This window comes from Drosophila elegans, unplaced genomic scaffold (assembly GCF_018152505.1).
Source record: "Drosophila elegans isolate 14027-0461.03 unplaced genomic scaffold, ASM1815250v1 contig_814, whole genome shotgun sequence".
Taxonomy (NCBI): domain Eukaryota; kingdom Metazoa; phylum Arthropoda; class Insecta; order Diptera; family Drosophilidae; genus Drosophila; species Drosophila elegans.
In genome coordinates, this window is record NW_024546167.1 from 2,100,584 (window position 1) to 2,125,976 (window position 25,393).

At 38.8% G+C, this 25,393-nt stretch overlaps 2 protein-coding genes across 2 annotated transcripts in view; both read left to right on the forward strand.

The window, feature by feature from the left end:
* Positions 1–1,847, forward strand: part of LOC108141888 (guanine nucleotide-binding protein subunit gamma-e) — a 42,129-nt gene extending 40,282 nt beyond the window's left edge. Inside the window, exon 3 of the mRNA XM_017265497.2 lies at positions 1,738–1,847. Within this exon, the coding sequence (XP_017120986.1) occupies positions 1,738–1,843 (106 nt within the window). The 3' untranslated portion in view covers positions 1,844–1,847. The remainder of the gene's footprint in view (positions 1–1,737) is intronic.
* A 233-nt stretch (positions 1,848–2,080) lies between these two features.
* Positions 2,081–2,495, forward strand: LOC108141887. The gene has a single exon (XM_041710322.1). The coding sequence runs from the start codon at positions 2,081–2,083 to the stop codon at positions 2,336–2,338; it is 258 nt and encodes an 85-aa protein (XP_041566256.1). The 3' UTR covers positions 2,339–2,495.
* The last annotated feature ends 22,898 nt before the right edge of the window (positions 2,496–25,393 follow it).

A 25,393-nucleotide genomic window follows, 5' to 3' on the forward strand; every position in this document is an offset into this window, starting at 1 on the left:
CAATGCAAATCATTAAATTTATTCGAACACACACACACACAGAACGTCAAAGCAACCACACGATGCTTAAAGCAATTTTGCGGTCAACTGAAAGGGCACTCAACACCCAAATAAATAAATTATAATTCGGACAAGTGGAAAGGGAAACTTTAGGCCAAAGAACAGCTGAAACATTTGGTCAAAAAGCCAAAAGAAAACATTTGTTCTATAAATAAAGCCACAAAGTGCAGCCGCTTTTCGGAATTTGCAATTGGTTTGCCGGAAAGCAGCAGAAAGCAGCCAAGACGAATGGGCAATCGAAATATTTATTTACTGGTTTTTGGGATGGGAAAGTGCTCAAGCTTTTCTTATTCTCTGCAAACTATGCATGTTTTTTCCAGGAAAACTTATCAGTCAATCGAAATTAAATAGTTGTCTTTGAGTAGATGCAAATAATAACTTTAATATTTGCTGATAAATAAAAAATTTTAATAATTTGACATTTAATCAATATGTAATCTATTTTAAACATCAATAACATGAATGGAAAATAATACGAATGAATTAAAACACATTTTAAGTTCTACCACACTCTTTTAAATGATTTCTCCGACATTCACTAAGACAAAGTTTTCTTGAGAAAGTAAATACTACTTGTGCCCTTTTAATTCAACAACTTTCGTGAAGTCTTATTAACAGGAAGGCAAGATTTTCTATTTGACAGACTCAGGAATAAAGTTTAAAGTAAGAGACAGGAAATTACCAACCTAGCAAATTGAAATGCAAAACTCATTCCCAGACGACTGTCCCTCAAACTGTATATTTCGCAGCTGCCATTAGATGTGCCTTCAAGCTCCTTTCTGCTCCTCGCAAATACTCCCTTTAAATAAAAAAAATTCTGCCAAATTTCGCAAAACAGAAAGAGTGAAAGGGAAAAGGGAATAAAAATAGATAACAGATGAAGGAGAAGCGACAGGCAGTCTGACAGAAGGAATAAAGTAAAGGACAAATGCAAACGGCAGGGCCACCATTTTAATGGCCCCAAAGGATAAGCGTATTACAACGAAAAACAACAATGGCAGCTCGACAGCAACACTCAAAATTTATATGCGAATATTTCGGAGGGGAAAAGGGATCCAGGGGGATTTTGAAATGTTAGTTTCCTTGGCGCGTGCAAACTGTTCAAACATTTTTAATGTCCATCTGTGTGTGGATTAACATAAAACCTGCTGTCCTCTGCCTTTCAGACCCGAATCCAAACCCAATCCCCAAATTTCCAACAAATAAAGTAAGGTATTTACAAGTTTATGTTCGCTTAGCTTTAAGTGCGGATGGCAGCCCCTTTTTTGTATTTATACCTTTAAAATGTCTTGATTTTTAACTAAGGCCAGGAAAAACGAGAGCTTACACATTTTATGAGCTTTAAAGAACAAGATTACCAAATAAAGTTGTTCGAGCTCAGTTAAGTTTTACGGCAAAGGTTTGCACCTTTATAAGCTAAATTTAAGAGAGTGGAATAATACTGTAAAGTGATATAGCTTTATCAAGAGCTATATAAAGTAATGTAAATTAGGCAAGTTTATAAGAGAAAATAATTTTATAAAAACTTTAAGAAATAATATGTTTTAAATATTAAATATGTTTTAATTGAACGCATTTATCAGCGATTAATTTATTTTAAAATATGTTATTCAGATCATAATTCTTTTTAAAATATGTTTTTTTTTAAAATACCTTTTTGTTTTTTGTTTCTTACAGAATGCGCTCGTTCATCGAGGAGAACGAAAAGAACGATCCGTTGATCAATGCGCCGGATAAGAAGAACAATCCGTGGGCCGAAAAGGGCAAATGCGTTATCATGTAATATTATCGTAAACCACAGAAATACCGCCATAACTATGATAACCAGCCAAACAACAATAATGCAACCCATTCCACGACTCATACCACGACAACAAGAACAACAACCACAACAACAGCCACAGCAACCAATCAATATAACTTTGGGGCGCAGACCCAAGGTCAACAATTAGAGACACAAAACCGATGTAGCAGCCAAGTTTCGGGGCGGAACGAATCCCTAGATCTGGTGCCGGTGGAGATGCAGCACTACAACAACAACTACTACTACTATTACAACTACAACTTGAGCTATGAACCGCCGGAGGATCGGTCGATGGGCGGCGGTGGGGTTAAGAGGGGCGGACGTCGCCTGCAGCAACTGGTGCGAAGGACAAGGTACGAGCTGCAGCAATGGCCGCTGCTCATGCAGTTGGTCCTGTTCGTCCTCTGGCTAAATGCCAAATTCTGGCAGCTGGTCAACGAACAGGTTACCTACCGCCGCAGGAGGTGGCATTGAGGTTCGAAAACGGAGACGGAGGCGGAGGACGTCGGGTGTTGCTTCTTGGTATGAGTTCGATCTAGGCTTAAGTTGTGAAAATTATGCCCACACTCTTACAATCTCATCTCAATAAAATTAATCAAAATGCGCTGCGTAGTGGAAGCAGCGAACCACAGCCAAAGCTTCTGAGTGAACTTAGCCTCCCGAAACGAAAGCGGAGAACAGCAAATATAACATCCTGAATACCAAGTGAAGCGAGCACGCACACTAGCAGCTCGCTAATCGGTACTCGCTACTCGTTACTCGTTACTTTATCACGAACTCGATTCATCATCGTGCGCTCCTCATCGTTGTCGATCTTTCGTCGTTCCTCTCTCGTCGTTTCAAGCTCGTCTATTTTACTTCTCTTCTACTCTACTCGCTCGTTCATCCCTCTTCGTTCTTTCTAGCTATCGTTCCTAGTCGTTATTGCATGCCATACATTCTTAGAAATATCGTTTTTATATCGCTATGTATTTCTTTGCACATATCATCATCAACATTACATTCCATCATCCAATCCCACCCGAACCGAAACCAAAACAAAATTAAAACCGAAAACACAGTAGTCGACAACGCTAACTCAATCATATCAGTCATGAACAAAAAAAATGGGCAACTCAATGCCTCGATAAATGTAACCCACCCGTCATCAGTAGAGTCAACAAGAAGCCTTAGAAGCGCCCAGAAATTCCCAAGCGAAACCAATAGATCTACAAACTTTTATAAAAGGTTTCTCCCACAAAGCTTGTCTAAGAAACTAACCCTCAGAATGGAAGACCCATTGAAATAATCAAATCTTTGTTTAGATGAAACTTTTTCTCGATTCACAGAAATGCGATTAAGATCAAGGGCTAACTCTTTAAGTAGATTCGTATTTTGAGTAGCGCTTTTTTATTTGGTAGCCAGGCAAACGCTAACCGTGCAAAAAATTCAATTGTGTTTACATAATTCAACATATGTATAGTATATACGAATATATGGATACTATAATTTTATATACAACATACATACTTGTAGAGTTATATGCTAGGCAAACGAGCTATTTAAAGGCAGACGCTGTAGTTACTCGAAGATGGTAATATTATATTTAGTTATAACAAATATGTTTACGATTAACTAGCGAGATATTATTATATACGCAGACAACATACACAAACACTGAAAATCATAAAAGAGAACAACTTACTATTAAAGAAGACCCCACAATATTTGTATGGATAATAGTTGAACCAGCTTAGTGAAATACTTTAGAGATCCCCAAAAGTCAGCTGAAACTTTATATGTTATATGCGTTACTGCAGAATGGACTTGACAAAGAAAAATCGAAGAAGAGTAAACTATATTATATTATTAACTATTATATACGATATAGAACGGGCGGCCCCCAGTGGCCGCTCCCATAAAAAAAAGGCGCTGTTCAGCTGTTTGAAATATGGTCATACAAATATCTATCAAAGACGATTTTATGGGTTTACGTTAATAAAATGCTAGGTTCAGCTTATCGCAATGATTTCCATTAAAAAGTTACATATATGTTTTCACCATTAGGATGAACAAGAAGATGAAAAGAAGAAGACAACAATACAAACACAAACACAATACATTCCACACGATACATACTTGATATTAGTGAAACGACAAACTGAGGTTACAAAAATATAAAACCAACCATTTATGAACAAAAATATTTCAATTATGTAGCGACTAAAATGAACACATTAAATGATAATATTAAGTTGAGTAACAAAGTAGCAAATTGAGCAGTGAGCGTAAAATTAATTATAAGTAAGTCGCGCAAAACTCTACAGCAACTCGAATTACAACAAACAGAAAAGTAAACTTACAAGTAAGCAGCTAACGAAGCATACCATGCCAATGAAGGCGTAAATTCCGAGAAAGCGAATGGAAGAAAGGAGAAGTGAAAGTCCCCAGTGGATAAGATAAATCAGAATCAGAACACGGAACACACGAAGTAGAAGTAAATCTTGAGGAAATCCATTGGATCTGGGCAAATCAAGCAAAGGAGCCCAAAACTACTGTGGCAACCATAGCAGCAACGAACCTTTTGGGCACCTAACTGATGTGAAAGTGAAACACGTTTGGGAAAACGAGAAGCACAAAGTAGCAAGCCGCTACGTAAAGATCGAACACCAGACATCCCGAAGGCTAAACAAAGTGTCTCCAACCCGAGATGAAAGAAGCTGCATCTCAAAATTGAGCAGATCAAACACACAAAACTAAACTAAGGTATTGGTGGTTACAAAAATAATATAAATCGAAATATTATTATACTCATACGACGTATTGGCATATAGAAGGAAACGAATAACACGATTCAGTGAAGAATAATCAAAAGGCCTGAAGGCTGGCCATGCCATCAGGGCATTGCCAGAGTTCACAGACAAGGGGAACGCCAATCAGTGTGGCCAGACCTCACTTGCATGCTTCGCATCCTTTAAGTGTGTACGTCTGCTTGGAAGATGAAATCAAAGCATAAAGTTCAAGCTAATATAATATATATATGTATATGTATAGTCTTGTACGCAAGAGCAATTAAGTTGTGTGCCTCAAGCTCAGTCCAGACTGACAAAATTTAGCTAGTTCCAGTTAGTTCCCGCGCGGAGTGTACACGTGTTCAAGAGCGCACTAAGCACGCTGAGTAGCCGGGCATGGAGTCTCGGCGAAACGGGTGTGAGGGTGCCACTAAAATTGAACAAGTGTCGCCGTTTAGATAAGGATAAGTTCTTGAGAAGTTTCCTTCGATTTGATAGCATACGATCTTCCGACGGTTTTGACTGCGTATGGGGCACTGCGACAAAGCTCGTTCGATAGGTGTACTCACACCTTGTCAGTATTTAATCGAAAATCGTTAATTAATCGTATTACAAATTAGTCACAAAAAGGCAAACCATAGAAAAAATTAATGTTGAGGGTCATTTGTGAAAGGATAGACGGAATGATGGAAAAGTTAAGCAAAGGATAAATCTAGTCATTTTCTCAGCCAGTTTAAGCATTATCATATGCAATTATATAAATGTTAAAATTTAAAATAACTATTAATATTTACATCTATAAATACCAGAGGAATATTACACCAAAAGTTAATGCAAGTTACATGAATCGACGCGAACTCAATTACAGAATCTAGCAGATAAGCGAACAAAGTTGACAATTGCACAGAGGCGGAAGTACAGTATGTGCCAAAAGCTGCGATAGCCGCGAGCTGCCTTGAGCAGAGCAAAAAAAGCGATGTCAGGCCAAAGTCGAACTAGGTAAATACAAAGAACACGATTGTCTAGGCGGTAAGTTGATGTTACAGTTCATTGCAAGTGTTTAAATTATATATGGTAAACCAGTATATTACCGATTAAAAGAATAACTCAATATTAAAGATACGCTTAATGGCAAATATTAATATGTGTATTCATTAAATGTGTGTACTATTTACCAGTAAAAAAAAAAACTTATTGTTACAACTTAGGGTATTAAGTCACGTAATTACTAAGATATATGGACATATAGATTACGATTCTGAAACTTATATAAAATGATTGATTCTTAAACTTGTCGAATTGCGAACTCAGACAAACAAAATCACGGTGCCGAATTACACCCAAGGCGAAACCAGAAACCAAATCAAACCAAACAAAACAATTATAATTTAGAAAAAAAAAACAAAACCAAAACCAAAGTTAAAAAACTAGTTAGTAAGTGAATTTTAACGCAGCAAAGCAAAAACAAGTACACCAGAAGAAAGCAAACATGAAACTCAAATAGTATGATATAACGAACATGTATTTAGCTGTTAAAAAAACATCTACTAAAAAAAAACAACAGTAAGCAAAAGGCAAAAGAGCAAATTGACGAAAAAACCAAAATGAAAAACAAAGCATAAGTATGATTATCATTAAAGGAACTTCTCTAAATAAAAGTAAACTTTGAAAATCCTTAGCGGAGAAAAACTACCCTCTCTATAAAAAAAAAACAAAAACCAACAAAAATGTCGATTGTGTTTTATTTCCCCCAATTTCCCGTCAACCGATGAAGCTTTCCCGACCGTGCTACGATCCTCCCCCGATTTGTTGATGTTGATGTTGATGATGATTATTGTGCTTTGATGATGACGCTGCCTTGTGCTTTCCCTATTCCTTTGCCATGCTTTGCCTAAGTTTCATTACCGTATTCAGTTGGTATTATTTCGTATATCTGCTTTTTGGCCTGTACATAATTGCGCTTGAGCTTCGTTTTTGAGCAAATTTAAATGTATTTACTCCAGATTAACCTCGAGTACTCAACGTCTCCGCTCTGGCGACCGTCAACAACTTTGGTATAAATCTCATTTCAGCAACCTTGCCTTGACAATGGCACTTGGCGTAAGTATGGAAGGATTTCAGGGAATAAGGAGCAGCTGGCGACAGTTTCTTAAATAGTATCTGTTGTTGCCAACTTTTGCTAGTTTGCCATCTTGCCAGTTTGCAAGCTTGCCGGATAAGCAGCAAACTTTTAGCCGGGACAAGTTTCGCTTTGAATTTCATCAAGTTGTTCAATTGTTGCAGAACATGTTACGAGTAATTAGCAAACGGTGCGTATGCGTGATGAATTATCCATTTAGTTGAGAGCTTTGTGCATCAAATAAAATTATTTAAACCCCCTTACGGTAACGTTTTAATGACTCATGATGGTGGGAAAACGATTGGAGCTGAACAAATCAATTGACAGGCATTGAACTGTTCCAATGACTGGCAATGTCAGGCAGTTAAATTCGATTAGAAAATGGATTGGCAATTGCTGCCCCCTTTGTCTGCAAGAAAACAATGAGTCATGCGCCTGGTTATCGCTTGTCAATGATTGGGAATTGTTTTAGATTCAATTGGTATTGAAAATTTGTATTGTTTCAGATGATGCAGAATTAAATAAAAATTAATTTAATTCAACACCTAAAGCCATTGTTTTTATTTTTGGTCAAGCAATTTTCTTTCAGTTTTTTATAGATTGCTTTTTGGAAAGCACAAACAGCCCATTTGAAACTCAGTATATGATCTCCCTAAGTGGCTGCCCGATATTGCACTCAAGTGGCTGGCAAATATCTCCATATTTAGACACATTTCATATGCAAATTGAACTGACTACGGAGCGAATCGCAATCACGAAAAATGGCTTGCTTGCCGAATTTATATGCCAATTGCTGGAGTGCGAAATTAATGCCACCCAGAGGCCAAAAGGAAAACAAAACCACGGATAGCGACTCAGGAGAAAATGTTCAGCCCGGAAGTGTTTAAATTACCATGAAGCTATAAAAAAAGGCAGGAGGGCAGGACGGGAAAATATCGGTCTCTCTCCCCGTCAGTACGAGGGTATTTATTGCCCATCGTTGGTTTATCAAGTATTCATTTCTCACTCTTTTGAGCGTCTCGGTATGTGGTCTTTTCAAATCAGATTGCAAAACCTTTCTCAGCTGGATGCAAATAAAGTGGGGTTACATTTGATCCAAAGCCACAGCGAAGGTTCTTGTACCTTGATTTACTTGGCCGAATTAAAGGGTTTAGGGCGAATTTAAGGTCGGCTTAACACATTTAAAGGTATCCTCTAGGCACACAACATACTGAAAATTTGTCAAATTTATTTCATACAATTCGAAGCACAATCAAATTTGCATTTCAATTGCCCAGAGTGCCGTGACAATTGCTAAAACACAATGGCCGAGCAATAATTGAACACGAAAATGGCTATCCCCTGGCAGCTATTATAAATTGGATTTTGTGCACGCAAATCAGTTCAGCTTGATATATTTTACGCTGTCCGACAATGAGTTAAATGTGATTAAAAACAGTGCGTGTGAAATTGACTGATTAAAAGCAGCGGTAATTAAAGCGCTCGAGTGCGATATACTTAAAGTCAACTGGGAACCCTTTTTGTTCGTCGATTCTGCTATTCAGCTATTCACTCCCCAGCAATTTGTTTGCCATTTTGCCGTCTCAGTGTCGCCATTTTCCTCACCATTTGCTGGCCCATCCCCTGTGCCTCTTGTGCTGTCCCCCATTTTCGCCTCGTGTCGCAGTGCTCATTAAGTGCATTTTCTAATGCAATTGACATGACTGGTTCTGCCCTGTCCTTGGGTTTCAGTGACTTTCGTTTCTGTTTGATTATGAAATGGTTAAGCTGGTTTTTAATGAGTCCCCCACAATATGGACAGGATTTCGTCAAGGTCTGTCCTGCTATCCTAATTAACATGTCAGCTAGGGGATTGCTTATCAAGCATACGCAGCGTGTGCCAGCGAAAGTTTTTTTTTTTTGCAGCCCAGGGGATCGGGGTCTCAGGTGGGCGAACAGCAGTCAACGAACTGCCAGCACAGAGATTTATCAGTGCTCAAAAAAGGTAGGAAAATGCTGGGAAATCTCACCATGGGGAAAGCCAACTGTTTGACAGTCTGGCTTAGTTACTCTCTCTTTCTGTCCAACTGACGAGCGGACTGGTGACAAACTGCAACCCGAAGAGCACACGGTGTGATTTATATTTTATTTACAAAGCTACAGAGAAATTATCAGACTTTACTTTTGCCTGCCCTTTTTTTTTCGTGTGGTCCAGGCTGTTTTTCAGTTGGTTTACCTTGCATTTCGTTTGTTTAACGTTTATCTTGCGGTCGCTTTGCGCCTTTTGCATGTCCTGATAAAGTTTCTTTGGGCAGCCGCCTGGTGATAAAAATAGCAAAAAAGGAAGCTGAATTTAAACATTACTAGTGAAAGCAGCTGTACATTTTCACAACCCTACGAATTTAAACCTAATGGAATTTTTAAAAGTTATCCTGTTAGTGTTTTTGTTGAAATGAAATTATAACTGCATTAACAAAAGCAGGGAAATTCTTGGGGAAAGCTTTTTGGGATAAAGTAAAATTAAATAATTATGATTAATTATATTTTTTTCCTGATTTTCTTAACTCAAGTGTATCAAGAGTCAATCCTTATTTGAGGTAAGTTCAATCCCATTCAAGGTTTCACCCCATTTCAATGGCTTTTGATATTTTCTATAATTTACCGCATTGGGCTTTTGAGACTCGACCGAGGGGAAAAAAATATGGCATCCAGTCAAATCTTATAAGCGTTAATTCTCATTAAATTTAATTGCAAGCGACTTGGGTCGAGGGCAGTCAGGTGGGAGACCGGCACATCCTTATATCCTGTGACCCGTGTTTCTGGCACAATTATGCAAATGACTTGCGGGCGGATCCCGCTCAGGACCGAAGCCGATTAACCCCTTTTGTGTGCCGAGGCGTTGAAAGGTTCTGCACTCAATTACGGGAGAAAAAAAATCATCATCTGCTACCCAAAACGGAAATCCACCTGTTTCCACCGTTCGCCGATCCGCAATGAAAGCAAAAACACTTGGCACTCAATTGCTGCTAAGGTGTCGATAGAGCGGCAAAAAGTTTGCGACGCTAAACTAAATAAGGAAGGGAATAAGGAAGATTTGTTTAGCAACAATTTCAAACGGGAGTCAAATTAATTTCGAGTGCCAAGTGGGGCCCGCTCATCCCACCTCGAATCAATTAATTTGCCAGCTGCCAAAAAGGGAGGGGAGTGGTGTAAATAGTTGCTGAGCAGCCCTAATATGTGGTTGGGTATATTTACACTCTGCGGTTCAACTTTCCCTGCAATTTGTTGAGTGTTTCGCCAATAGTTCTGCCCCATTCAGGCAAGTTCTCTTTGCGGTTGCGGCATCGGTGGAAATAATTATGCAAATGCGTTAACGGTCGAAACTGAGCTAAAAGCGAGTGTTCTTTTGAACTTGAGAAAATCCGTCATGACTATCACTTAACGGAAAGCGTATTTTCCCAATTCCAAACGAATGTTTTGCCACTCAGCAGTTCTGAGAGTTATCTAAGCGAAAAATCAGAGATTACAGTGTAACTAAATGGTTACAATATTATTTCACTCAAAATCAAGGCCTAAAATAATGTTGGTTTATATTTTAATCCCATATTCCGCTCACACACTCATGGACCAGTCAAGTGTAAATATCCCCAATACAAAATCCGATTTACACACCGTAAAAATAAACGCATGAATGAAGGAAAAATTCGCCCACATAAAATCAACAAAAAAGAATAGACTCAAAGTGACGTGTAAGCAAAAACTATTCACGCATAAGACCAGAATTTCCGCAAATAACAAAGGCAGAAATCAAGAGCGAGCACTGACGATGAATACGTAACTAGAGCGCCACAGAGTATGCAACGAAAATTCAGCCAAATATGGAAACAAAATATAAAACGTGGTACGAAATTAAATGCAAAAACTTGGCCAGAAGGGTGGCAAAAAACCAGCATGACATTTTTAATTATCTAGAACAAGTGCATTTAGCATACATACACAATCAAAGACATGGAAATACACATACATATACACGCGCATGTGGGAAAAGAGAAAGTGAGAACAAAAATCGTTGCATACTTTGCGGGCTGTTGGGCATTTAAATGAAATTTCGTACGCTAACTGCAGTGCACAGTGCAAGCTGGAACAAGTGCGAAAAGAATGCGAAAATGAGGCAACAGATGAGGGCGACTGACGAGGGACGAGGGGGGGATAGAAAAGTCAAAAGTGCTTTGCAAAAGTTAAATGAAATATTTGCCAGTCACGCAAGCATTTTTCACTCTACCATAATTAAAGCAAGAACTGTTCCATTTTCAGAAATGTACAGGAAAACATTTTTTCCTTAATCAGCCGAAGCTGCCACCACTTCATCCCCTCTCGACCAACCGTGTTTGCATTTCCAAGAGCCATGGAGAAAGCCTATAAAAATATGTTTTTCTTTTACGACCAACTTTTGTTTCCCTCACTGAGTGTGTGTGCGTGTATACAGATTTATTAAAATATATCCCGGCGAAGTGTGCAATGAGGCAGGGTGAAAAGCCAGTTGGACTTGAGCGAAGTGGCTTATACTCTCGGTGGCAGATTAAAGAGGACACCATTGGGAAAATGTTGGCTGAAAAACTTTTCAAAAGATTATGAGTCTTCCTCGGGCAATCATGCATCCGGTTAATTTTTATCTTTTAAATATTTTCAGCAGAGAGATAAATATGTTTGTTTTTATTTAGTTACATACAAGTATACAAGCATAAAACATGTAATTTAATGCGCTAGTCTTACAAAACAAGTTTTTTAGAAAATATATTTTAGATTTAATTAGTCCAAAGTACAAATCATGAAGAAATATATTTACATGATTTTTAAAATATACACACTTTTAAAAATTAACAGTGTTGGAACAGAACTAATAGCGGATATACTTAAATATTTTTTTAATTTGCAAACATATTTTAATTTGAGTTTAATTAAATGCATATAGTTTAATGCCCGTTTGTATTTTTCAAAGATATTTTATTAATTCCTTAAAATCCGAAACAGGCTAAAAGTATGTGATACTTAAAATCGGGCAGTATGTTCATCCGGCCCCTTCATGCATATCCATCTACATGGTTAAGTTAATTTATCCCCATCGACGGCTTAAAATGGCAATCAGGCAAGCGTTTCAGTTGCAGGCCTTTAATTAATAACGCCAAATGGTTTTAATTTTTTCAACCCACATTGGTTGTACTTGTTGTTTCCACTCCTGTTGCGAAAGAAGAGCTATCAGTTCATGCAGATTCTGCTGAAATGTACGATATGTAGCTTTTGCAGTGAACACGGCTCGTTAATTTGCACTTTGCACACGCAATCCGAAAACAGAGCAAAAGAGACCGCTAGCCAGACGGTGGTTATAAAAGCAAATAGAGAGCTTTTTGAGAGTTGCAAATATTTTAACAATATTAAACCGGCTTGCAGCCATCGAAAGTTGTTGCCGTTTCGGCTTATTTGCCAAACACTTTATCCTTAGCATACTTTTGGTTCTCCGCTCGAGCGGCAATAGTGAAAGTAATTTGTTTATTTATTTGCTCGGATAATAGCAAGAGCTTAAAGTGAAAAACGGAAAACGGAAAATGGAAAATGAAAACGCACAACTTTCCACGCGTATTTGTGCAGCTCTTCAATTTTCATTCCTGCCAGGAAAACTTTCGGCTCGAGCAGCTCTCTAATCATAAACAGGAAGGAAGGATGGGACAGGACGTGGAAATGGGGCTGATAACTTTATCGGCGTCAGGATTTTGCATACATCATTGGGCTCGAGGGCTGACCTCTCGGTGAATATGTTAATGCGCCTACAAAAGAGCAACAAAAGTGCACAAATAATGTTTTCAGCTGTGCTCGAACTATAGGCGGCAAACCCCCCATTCGCATAGTACACATACCATACATATCCGCCCATTGTTTGGCCTTGGCCTGCTTGCCTGAATGTTTGCTCTTGTGTGTCTCTGTGCTCTGTTTATGTTTGTTGACATGGAAAAGCCTTAAAGTTATGGTTCGGCATCATGGTTCGGGACATGGACACGCCCATTAGGGGCGAGTACCGGGCCACACATGACCATCATTTGCCTGGCTGCTAATAAGCGGCTCAAGTGTTGGCCCGGAATTAATGCGATCACTCTCCTCCATATCTTTCCCCGTTCGCCAGTTGCAAAAGGTTACTAACTACTAACCGGACAACAGAATGTGTGTGTTGTTTGGTTGGGGTTTTTGTGCCAGTGGCTTTGTTTGTTGTCGTAATATTGCCCAAGGCCGTATTAGTTACTGGCCTAAAGTGTGTTAGTTAAGTCACCCATGGTTACGATTTGCTAATGTGCCGGATAAATAAAAGTTGACACAAAACTGCAGGGAAAAGGCCGAAGGGTAAATGATAGAATAAACACTAAGCTACGTAGCCAAATTAAGCTAAAATGTTGTGTGTGTTTAAAGCAGTTGATCATAGCAATATAACAAGTTTGCAGGCATACAAAAATATCTCTTAATTTGCTAAACAAAAGAGCCTGTAGATAGAAATATATTTGTTCATTGACTTGGTTAAACAGTGAACACAAATAAAGCTAAAAAGTAAAGCAATTGCATTTCTTAAAGTACAATATTTGTTTCAATTGAAATCTAAATCAAAGAATTTCGACTTTTAATATGACACTCCATTTAATTGGTAGTCTCTTTTTGGAATAGGTTTTTTTCCACCTGCCTGGTCAATATCAGCCCCAAATCTTGTAACCCAGTGCTCTTCACAGTCCGTCGCCCTGAGAATGGCCAACAGCACTTCTGCTCCTCCGTGTCCTAATCTCCCCTTCAGTGTTTTGGCTTTTAACGACCTCTTACTGGCACTGCCACTTTGAGTTCGCATTCGCTTACGCATTCCACTCGAATAACAAAAGCTTTTGATTGATAAGCGGCCATAATAAATTTGTTATTAGTGCGAGAGCCAGGACCAAATGAAGCATGAACGAGACAAGAATGCGGAGGCGTTGGTCTCTGAGGCCGGGAATAGATCGCCCATAGCAATGGATATTAGTCAAATAGATTTTTTTGTGTTTTGTTTTTCGCAGAAGGAAATTTAATGCGCTTATTTGTATACACAAATAGAAGTATTCCGTTGAATGTTGTCTCATCGCTACACTTCAAGTCAGGTTGATTTGAGTTGACGAGACACGATAGAATTTCCTGGTGAAATTGCATAGAATGGAAAAGGGAAATAGTTTCACAAGAAATTTTGGGAGAAATTACATTTACCACCCCGGTTCAATTTGGCGCTTGTCCAGCAGCACACCCACTTCCGCCCACCGCCCCTGTCACGCCCTTTCAATTGTAATTATAACTTGGCAGCCCACGGCATGAATTTCTGTTTCACGAAAAGGGAAAAGGGAAAGCCACCACAATTTTGCGGTGGCTGGTGAAAATTTTGTATGCTAATTTCAATTAAAAATTTCATCCGCAGGCTTTGGGGCGGGACATCAATTGGAACTCCTGTTACCGTCGTTGATTGATAAAAACGGAGTTCAAAGAGGTGCCAAATGTTGATGCTCTCTAAATATTTAAATTGGAATTGAAAGATTCGACGAGGCAAAAGACTCTTAAGTCGCAGTTGGCCTAAACAAACAGGGCAAAAAGCTGGAAGAACCCTCCTTCCTCTCCGCAATTTCCCAACCGTCATATTAAGTTGACAAAAGAACTGGTACTGGCATTATATTTGCCTTGTGTCTCGCGCTCCATTGATAAATATTTTCCTCGATTATTTGTGTGCGGATGTGAGCTGGAAAAATAAATACAATAACACACAATACACAGCGAATTGTAGGTGGTACCGTGACACGAAGGCAAGTCAAGCGAAAAAGCATAAATGTTGTAATCTGAATTTTGTTAGTCGGAATAAGTCATGATTGCTTGTAACAAAAAATATATTGTTTGCCAATGAATTGAGAGAAAAGCATATCTAGCCACCCACTCAACAAATACGTTATTAAGAGAAAAATGAAATAAAATTATAATTTTTTTCTTTTGATTTAAAACTCTTAATAAAACACTTTAACTTTACTTTAACAGCAAAATTGCTCTAAAAATTAATGCGTCTTAAAACTATGGGATCATTTTAGCAAAAGTAAAATTAGGAAAAGTAAAGTAAAGATATAAATATAAATTAGAGTTAGAAAGTTAGGGTATTTTGTTGCATTCCCAGATTTGCATCTCCAATGCAGAATCAATAACCATTAACTATGGCATAGGAGTCAATCCCAGACATCCTCCACGTGTCACAGAGCACAAATAACGCATTAGCCTCCTTTCTCCTTACTTCTTTCACCACTCCACCCATTGATGTTCATCCTCAGTGTATAATTTTGTTGTTTGGAATGGTCAGCCATTGAATTTGCTTTCTGGGCTTTCGATTTATCGTCTGATTTGAGCCCAAGTCTCCGTGGCAATGGAACCTGTCCATCCTCCAGTGTGTTTCTATATAAACGCTCGTTTGATGATTGCTTTATTGAAATTGATTTCCTAATTGAACCAATTTGTGCAGTCATGGGATAATCAAAATGATTTTTACTCTGACATTTTTGCGACAGTTCAATGGAATCGTTATGGCAAGCGAAAGCCATGATGCTGTCCAATAAAATTTCCTTTAACTCCCCGAAATGATTACTCGAAAGTAAAAGTAGCTAAAGCTATGATGACCACTCAAGTCTTGTGCTAAATGCATTAATTTATTATCTCCCATTAAGCGCATCATCAGCATAATCGACCTCAACACCGCCATCGTCATCATCGTCAGCAGCAGCTGAATAAAGCTAAGTCCACAAAAAGCCGCATAAATAATGAAACATTCTTTTATGTCGACGCCAACATAAAATGAAGGTCGAGGAGAAAAAAGTTGAAACAAAAATAAAAATGAATGGCCAACGTACATGACCAGAGGCGCTGCGTTTAAAACAATTGTTGGCAAAGAGGCGGCAGAGTGGTGGCCACAAAAATATTTATATATAAATTAATATGTAAGGACCATGTGCAAAGTTAATTTAAGAGCAGCTCGTAAAATACCCTCACAAAAATATGCGATAATGTGGTTCAAGTTTACTTTACAGGTATTTCTTTCATCCTTTCATAACTTAATAATGATTTTTAGGAAACCACAAATAAATAAATACTTAATGAAATTAAAATATCCTGCAAATTTCCATAAATTGGCGTTGAAATGGGAAAGCCACATACGTGTTTACTCATTAAACATACGATTTGCGTGGCATTCTCAATAGAGAACATCCTTTCATTTACCTTTACTGTTCATCAGTGCTTAAATTATTTAAACAAGTCGCCTTGGTAGCACTTTATACTCTCCCACTACAACAAGATTCATTTGATTTATGCGCCATAATGCGGACTTCTTATTATATTTTCGTTTCCGTTACGTTAATTTGCTGAAATGACGTATGCAAGTTGCAAAGTTCGACATGGTGAGAGCCACCAAAGGCAAAAGCAACAAAAAATAGAACTCGGGAATGAGTAAGAGTTTTAATTTTATAACTTTTACTCGCTTGCGCACTTATTGCATTTTTTCACCGAGGTCCGAAACTTGTGTATTTTTTCCAACTGCGGCGCAAATGGCTTCCATTTTGTGTGCATTTGGTTTTTTCCTCACTTTTTCCTTTTCCACGGATAGTTTTAACTGGTCGTATTTTTTTGTTTTTATTATATCTTGTGAAAAGTTTGGCGTTTAATGAAAAGCTTTCCTCCGGACTATTTCATTTTGGCATTTCAGTCGGGGTTTTATTGAAAGTTTAACGCGATGGACACGCCAGATAAACGGTTATGAAACCAGCTAAAACTATAAAGGTTTCATATATATCTGTATTTTTTGGCGATTACACAAATGAGTTTAGATGGTTGCCAAAGCCAACCATTAGGAAACATTGTGTTGTAATAAAAAGTATGAGGAAAAAACAACAAAATACTTATATTAATGTGCTTTATTATAATGCTTCAAAGATTTCATTCACCATTGTCTCAAAGTCTAAGTATCCGCTTTTGACTTGTAAGTTTAACTTAATTTACATTATGCTTATGCATATTTCCATCTGGATCGAAAAAACTCTTGCCCTTTGTCTTGTCTCAAGTATCTTTTTAAGGCTGTCCAAAACGTTTTCTCCCGTTCCTCCAAGGGGACACAAAAAAACAACGAACCCCAGCAGTTCATTAGCATAGAACTCAGAACCGGGTCAGTTTGGTAGACTGCTGCCCCGATCCTACTGCTTCACCTCCGCTCATTCTATATGCATAAGTTCCATCGCTTTAAGGCTCAAGTCTACTTACATTTCACTTTGCGTTGCATTTTGTTGGGCCTTTCTTCTCGGGTTTTTTTTGCGACCAGGCCAGCTTAGCTTGTGGGTCACTTGGCGTCTTTTATTCCTCTGGTGTTCCGCACTCATAAACGCCCACATAATTATCGCACATAGAGGAGGTCCCATTGTCCTTTTATCATTACAAGTATAGACGGCACACACTCGAGTCCCTTGCATAGCTTTATCTGGTGATAAATGCGTAATGCGATAGAAGAGCCCAGAAGTTACTTTGTCTAGGCCTTTGACGCAGGCATTTTTCACAGACAAAAAGCGGTTCTGAAGTGAGACATCATCATCCGTTTGCGCTGGGTCCTGTGTGCTGGCTGATTAATTGAAGTGAAAAATGTGCCTTGGCCTTGTTGAGGCTTGATTGATGGCACTTGCTTTTAATTAGAATTTATTGCGGCATACTTTCATCCACTTCAAATTAAATTTGCAATTTTTCTGAAAACCCCACTGAGAGAAAATCCCCGCCGCCTCGGGGCAAAGATATTGAGCGTAACAAGGGTTTTCTTTTCTGCTTGGTGCCCCCCCCTTTTTGTTTGCCATTTGCAATTTAGTTAAATGTTTTTCCGGCTTTGCCTTTCGGCCGTATACTACGCCTTACTCAATTTTCATTTCGTTGGGCATTATTCTAAAAGCTTTTCCGACCGAGGCCGGTCCGAAGGGGATTTTCTTTTGCATACGGCTGGGCCAGCAACTCATTCGTTCATTCATTCACTCATTCACTCATTCAGTGACTCGTTCAATTGCAATGACAATAAGCTTTCCTGGCCGTTGCATTGTTGCCGCTTTTCTGGCAAATGTTACGCTGTCAAGCGCCTGTCGGCAGGCCATGCTTTTCCATTTTCAGCCCAACCATTTCCCCCATTTTCCACCTGCCACATGTCTCTGAGCCATCGACATCGCCAACGGCCTCAGCTCATTCATGCCCATTATACACACATTCCGAATGGAGGAGCAGCGGCAGGCTGACAGCTCTGCACTTTTCCTTTATTTTCCCTCGGCGCTTTCCTTTTTTTTCCATTCACGCCTGACAATCACATTATGATTCAACCACACGGGAGGAAAAATATTAAAGATAGTTCGATGTGGGAGATAAACCTAAACAAAAATGTGCAAATTTGTTCAATATATAAACTTAAAAACCCCCACTAATGAGAAAAAATTCAATTTAGAACCTTTCTGGAAGCCCATTGCAAACATAATGCAATCTATTCTTCATGAAATGCAATGTGTTTTTGCCGTGTAGAGTGGACTCGAAGGAGAACTCAACTAACCATGATTGCAATGACTGTGGGCAGGATCCGTCGCAGTCAAACTGTGGCACTAACCGTAATTGTTGACTACGACTACGACTGCGACTGCGACGTCTCCCTCCAGGATCTCGTCCTGCTGTCATTTGTACAATTGACAATTGTGATTGCATATGTTATAATGCAGGGGCTGAAGGTGCGGTGGGAATGGCAACAAGAACGGAAATGCCAGGGTGAATGGATTGACATTGAGCTAGTGCGTAGTTGCAGAATTTCTGCTGATTACGGATGGCATCAAACGATGAACTGCGAATGAATGGGAATGTCAATCTAATGAACACGCGCACTGATTTCAAGTTATTGCACTTTGGGACGAACTTTATATTTCTTGCCTTCATTTTATGTTTTCCATAGCTTGTTATTTAATTACTTTATGAACATTTTTTTTTGAAAACAGTGCTATATGATAATATGCTTCCCTCTATTAAAACATTTTTAAGTATCCACATGCTAACCGACAAATAAATAAAAAGGAAACGATAATCAAGTCTATCGAAAACCAATATTTTAGTCATAATGCATTTATATTCTTGTTTTATTTAACTTCTTTTATTTAACATAATGTGAAATTATTGACATTTTATTAACTTGTGTATTTAATGCATTGCGGTTGGCAAATCGATTAAGTTTAATATCTTCAAATCAAATGTCCAATAATTTAATTCCTTGTACTGCACCAAAGTAAACTTGAATTCAGGCAATTGTAAATGCAAATTCTTCTTGAATTTACTTTGGTGATCCTTTCTCTTGTTTAAATTTTATTCTCTATTTCCTGGCCAATCCCTGGAGTGGCCATTGCACGTAGTGCAGCTGTCGCTTTTTGCTGGCTTTTCATTTTGCCATTTTCCAGCTGCAAAGCTTCGTCTAGTTGTGAATGCGTTTGGCGTTCAGAGCCCTGGCTTTTCCAAGGCGTGCCGCGCCCAGAATTCGGATTTTCCAAAATGGCTGCTATGGCAGAAAGTGAAGACCAAACCCAGCTGAACGGATTGGCGAATGTTCTGCTCCTAGAGAAAGGAGACCAGACACATGGTGGCCATAAACTAACTGCATTGTTTGCATACTTTCGGCTGAGCCAAGCCAAGTGCAATTGGGTCGTCTCCTGGCGAAAGTTCAATTTTCCGCTACCGAAAATGGTCGGTCATAAAGCGCCCCAGTGAGGAGCCACGTTTTCCAATCAGCCCCCGTTCACACTTTCAGGCGCAATTATTCGCCAAAGTTTGGCTTGAATCGAAAGCGCTAACTAAGCGCATTCAAGTGGGCCAAACTGGTCAATTGATTTCCGTTGTTTGGCTTTGAAGTCGGCCGTGTCAATGTTGCAACTACAGCGACAATTTAATATTCTTTAAGCTTGGAAATTTTGAAAATTATTTAAAGAGCCTTGAGTAGAAGGCAAACATTTCTTGATCTACATTTTTTGGGTCTGGAAAAGCATAAGCAGTTTATCAACTTGGGATTTTCCGTAGTAGATAAAATGTAATTATTTTAATGCAGGAGATCTGAAATATAATTCATAGAGGTAGAAATGATATTTTTTGTATCTATGTAAATCGTATATTCACTTACAATTTTTCAATACTTTTCTTGAGCTTATGTAAAAATGGTAAGAATTCGTAAAAGGTACTTTCAATAAAAGTGTTTTTTAATTTAAGTTTTTTAGAAGAATTCTTTGTCAATGCATTGATAGCTTTAAATTGCAATCATAAAATTATTAAAATGCTGTAAAAATTATTAAAAATTAAATTGACACAATACCTCATAAGATTTTTAAAGGTAGCATTTTAAATATGCTGTGCAGTCAACTTCAAAGTATAAGCATGGCTGATTTAAACGAGGCGTTTTTATTTGGAACTATCCGGTGTGGCCAAACTTATACTTGTAATTCAAGCCCTATAGTCAGGGCATAGTCCACCAGCTAGTTTAGTTTATTTGTTCTGTCGCCCTTGCCCATCTCCCTGTGCAGCCAGCCACCAGCAATTGGGCAGAGAATTCTTGACACATTTTTGTTACGGTCATGTAAAAGTCAACGGCTATGGCCAAATAAAGAACGACACGCTGCCCCGCTCCTCGACTTCCGCCTCCTGCTCATGATCTGGTGTCCGTAACAAGTGGGCCACACTGGGCCACAAATGCGATTACGTATACGCAACGTGTGAGGCTGTCGCCGGCCGTTTGCTGGATGAGAGCGGATGGGGCAGGGCGGTTAAGGACAAACTAAACGCCGGAGAAAGCTGAGGAGAATACGGAATGATGTGTGCGTGGGTATAAAGTATACGCCTCGTTCGCCGGCATCGGTTTATTTGTGGGACACGCAGCGCATGTGAGCTGTCCTGTCTGCTCAAAGTTCGAAAATTCAAGGATTCGTGTTCTGCCTCTGGCAGGACTGCGACGAATGACACGTGTTCGTCTTAAAAATTTATTTATGTGGCAGCAGGTTCACCTCAACAACTGAAGCATAGTTGGCCAAAGAATCGGCAAACTTTTACCGCACTCAAAATTTGTCAGCGCCTCATTCTTCTCTCTACAAAAATCGCATTAGCTTCATCTGTCTTTAATCTTTCTGGAAAAGGAGAAGATATATATAAAGAGGGGAAAAAAAGTAGCCTAGAATAAAGGCGATTATTAAATCAATAGTGTGGTGGAGGAAAATCAGATGGGGGAAGTCAGTGGATCCCAACAATTGCCGGCAGTTTACTTAAAAGCAATTTATGAAAATCGTAAACGATGTTGCCCTGCTTTTCACTGTCTTGTTCAGTTATGAACGGAACTGACTGCATTGTTGAAAAAGTGAAAAGAACAAGACCGAAAAATGAAAAGGCTCGAAGGAAAAAAAACAAAGGAAAGCGCGTAAAAAAAAGTAAGAGTTAATATACAGCTCACTGGCAAATATTAAATAACTTTTCCATTTAACTCGCTTAGAAGAAATAAGGAAGTGTGTTAACATATAAAACGGGTATTCGGACTAAAAAATCTCCAGTAAAACCCTTTTATAACACTATAAGTTTTTCAATCGCTGTCTAACCAAGCAGGCGATATCCAAATATTCAACTTTAGCCTGCCCTTAACCTCTGCGTAATCTCTTCTGATGGCCAATATACTAGAGTTTTTTTTGTTCAAACGATTCTTTCACCTTGGCATTAACTTTAAAGCTTTGCCCATCAACCAATTTCTTATCGAAGGGCACAAAAGAAAGCTGGCAATCCGGCACTTCCCCTGCAAACAGACACACACTCATACACATACACACACACGCGCTCGCAGACAACCCATTGAACACATATGCCAAAATCAGGATGTGGCGGTAAGGACGCCAAAGGATGGCGGACGGAGCGGAACCGAAACGGAGCATAAATCGCCCTGAAATCTGTGTCAGCTGGGAAGGGGTGCGTCGAATGCCAAACGATTCAGAGCATTCGCACCCAGAGTCGTGGGAATCCGGACTCCAGCCGCACAATGAGGCCACGCTCAGTTGGCAGACGGATCCTTCTCAGAATTCAACCGAAAACCCGCCTGCCCCGCCCACCGCAGGAAGCATCGTCAGTCTGTCAGTTTGACGCCTTGCAGCTGCTTTTGGCATATTCAAATGGGCTTGGGACTCTCAAAAAACGCTGCATACTTTACAGCGCTCTTACTGAGACACACCTGTGCACAGGAGCAAGAAGTTGACACCAAAAATTGGGAATAATGTGCTGCATCAGGCAGAAGACGCCCTCACAGGTTGATTTCTTGAAACCTTTTTTCAAATAAGCCTTTTATTAAAATTAATATAAATTTATTTAAGCAAAATCCGTTTAGGTTTGATTCTAAATTTAAATTTGTACATTTTCTGTTTTAAGTTAAAACAATAAGAATTTTGGTAGAAAAAGTGCTTGTTAAGTAATAGATACGAATAATATACCAAGGAAACCATATTTTAAAGCTTTTTCTATTTAATGTATTCATTTACGTTAAGGCCATTTTATTTCATTGTATTTTACTTATTTTAAAATTTTAATTATATTTTGTTTAATTTCATATATCAATAATTTAAGCCGTAATATGTTCCTAAATCTGTATTATAGTTTTATATATTTTATTAGCCAGAAATGGTTTTTGTCAATATAATGCATTATTCATTTTGGTGTAACACTTCATCAAATAATCAAATATTTTATGATATGATGAGCAAAAGTTGAGCTTGTTTTGTTTTTGCCATCTCGTTTTTCTTCATTTGCAAATAATGTTACGCAACCAAAATCATTATACCCCTTGGTACCCTCTGTGGAAATGCAGCACTCTCACTAAGACTCTGCCTCTCATGATGCCGTTGATGACAAAGCTCTGTAGAGCAGCCGAAGCGAGAAAAGAACCTATCCATATCGCAAATGTATTTTCATGAGCGAGTCTGGGTGTTATGTGAAGTGAAATGGAAGGCTATGAAAACGGAATGGGAGATCTACCTTACATGGCGATAAAGTCAGCTGAAGTTGGATATCTAATAGATCCAACAGAACGGTATGTTTCGGTTTCATGCTGACACTTTATTGGCAGCTTCAATATGCCTCCCCTGCTTTTCCATAAAATCCTTTGACGCTTGGTAACTCATTTCACAGTTGAATGACACAAGCCCTTCAATTACATATTTTAATGCGGCTCATATCTGGTAGGCTCAGAAAAGCCTTTAACTACCAAAAATTAATGCATTACTTTGGCAAAACAGCCATTAAATTAAAAGAACTACCAGAAATATTATTTTCTTTCAAATATATGGTTTAGCAGTATAACTACCGAATATTTTATTGATTTTTTTGTGAACTGCTTCATTTTAAAAACGATTATAAAGAATTATCAGAGAACTAAATTCTTTTTGCAACATTTTTTCTTAAATTTTTTTTTTACTCAAAAGGACATGTGATGTCTACACCAGTTATTGTAAAGGCAGTCGTGATTGTGACTCGTTCAGATGGAAGAGCTGCCATTATCTGTTTAGAAGTACTTGTATTAAAACGTGCACATTGGACACATTTTCAAATGCAGCTTTTGACTTTGTTTGTCAAAAAACACAACGAAGTCTGAGTCTATTTTCGGAATAGAAATGGATTTAATGTACAAACTGTAATCTCGCCTGCATTTATTTACTTACATATTTCCTATCATCTCGGATTAACCCTCAAGGAAGCGAAATCGAGTTCAAGTTTAAAATTTAATATGCCACTTTGGGTCGCAAACGGTTGTCAATTTGCACGGCGAAAGTGAAGCCATTAATTGTCCGACTACCCATGCCGATTCCCCAACCTCCGGCAATCAAGGTTACGCAGTGGGAGCGTGTTTGAATGACTCCGCCCCTTGCCAGCCACACCGCCCACCGCCCCCGCCCCAATGAAACTGCCAATTGGCGACGACATTGAGGATTGACCAGGACATGAACAACAAGAACTACAGGGAAAACTACGTCAACATCAAGGAACCGGATGTGGGGGCCTTGGCGTTCCATTTAATTGTTTTGCAGGACGCACGTGTTTTGCATGCCAAAGGGATTGTGGAGCAAAGCTTCTAATTTCTGTTTGTGGTTCCGTTTTTGGCATTGCATCCACGTAGACGCGACCGCCTTTTAATTAGCCGACTCAGCCCAGTCCAATGAACTAGCCATCGACACCGCTGTCGCCTCACTTAATTAGCCGCGTCCAGGTGTCGAGCTATGGGCGAAAATTGTGGCTTATACCGCTGCGCGTGGCAGCAATTCAATTTGGCCCGCTGAGCACGTCGAAAAATATGCGCAGCCCAGGCTTCAGGCTTGATTACACTGCAGATATTAAAAGTAGGGTAATTGTTCTGCCAGCTAAGAGCAAGGGGTCATCATCTTTTGGCAAAGGGCAGGAAATATCCATTTATTCCAAGACCTTTCATTGATGTAGAAAGTTGTAAGTACAGTCACCAGAAAACACACTCATCATTTGTATACCTTTGGATTTAAAGACCGATTGCTTGTCCTCACGGTATTCTTAAAATGGAGTTTGAACTAAACCAAAAATATATTAATTTACAAATTAAAAAGGTTTTTTTAGCTAATCATAAAGATAGGTAATCGCTTCTAAGTTTAGTGTATATAAGTTTTCTTAAATTGACATGATTTGGTATCATATCTCCTTCTGTATAAAAAAATATCAGTTCTCGAAATCTATAGAAAGAAACCTTTAGAAAGGAGATTATACAAATAGACTTTAAACTATGTTTTTCAAGATTTCGGAATAGTTAATTTAAAATGTAGGATATAAAACAAACTATACCATTTAAACCTTAAAAAATACCTAGGGTTATTATTACGAAAAATTATTAACATTAAACATTTGACAAGTTGATTGTAATAATCAGAAAAAAACTTTTGTTAACCGAATCTAGTATACCTTAAATAAACAGTAATATGTTATGTTAGCTAAATTGCACACAGTTTATAACACTCTGCCTGAGTTAAATAGCGTAAAGCTAAGGTTTTAAACAAAAGACCATCTCTTTACCATATATTATGTAAATATATATATAAAACTCTGCTTATCAAAGCTGTTTACGTTAGTGTGTTGACCCGTTTGCCGGCAGGGTGTGCCAACCATTACACTACAATGGAAGCAGGCAAGTACAGTCCCGGCAAAGAGAGTCGTTTTAAACAAAGCTGCGTGTTTTTCGGGGGAGTGCTGGCAAATTGCATGCGCTTGACCTCGACGCGACTCTAGATGCTTTTGGGACGTAACCCCCATCTGCCCGTGCTCTCTGTTTTTGGGGATGGAGCCCAGAAGGCCAAGGGGGCCGAGGGGATGGAGGGGAGGAGCTGCGCTCGAAGGCATCTTTTGTGGCATGTGTACTCAAAACTGCGTGAAAAATTAGCTTCATTGCCAGTTGTGCAGCAACTGCGAGTGTGTTTGCCAATGTGGCCGACCGGCTGTTGCCGCTCGCACTGCTCCTGTCCCGAAAGTTTTTCACATTTTCCTCAACACTTTTCTATTCCTCTA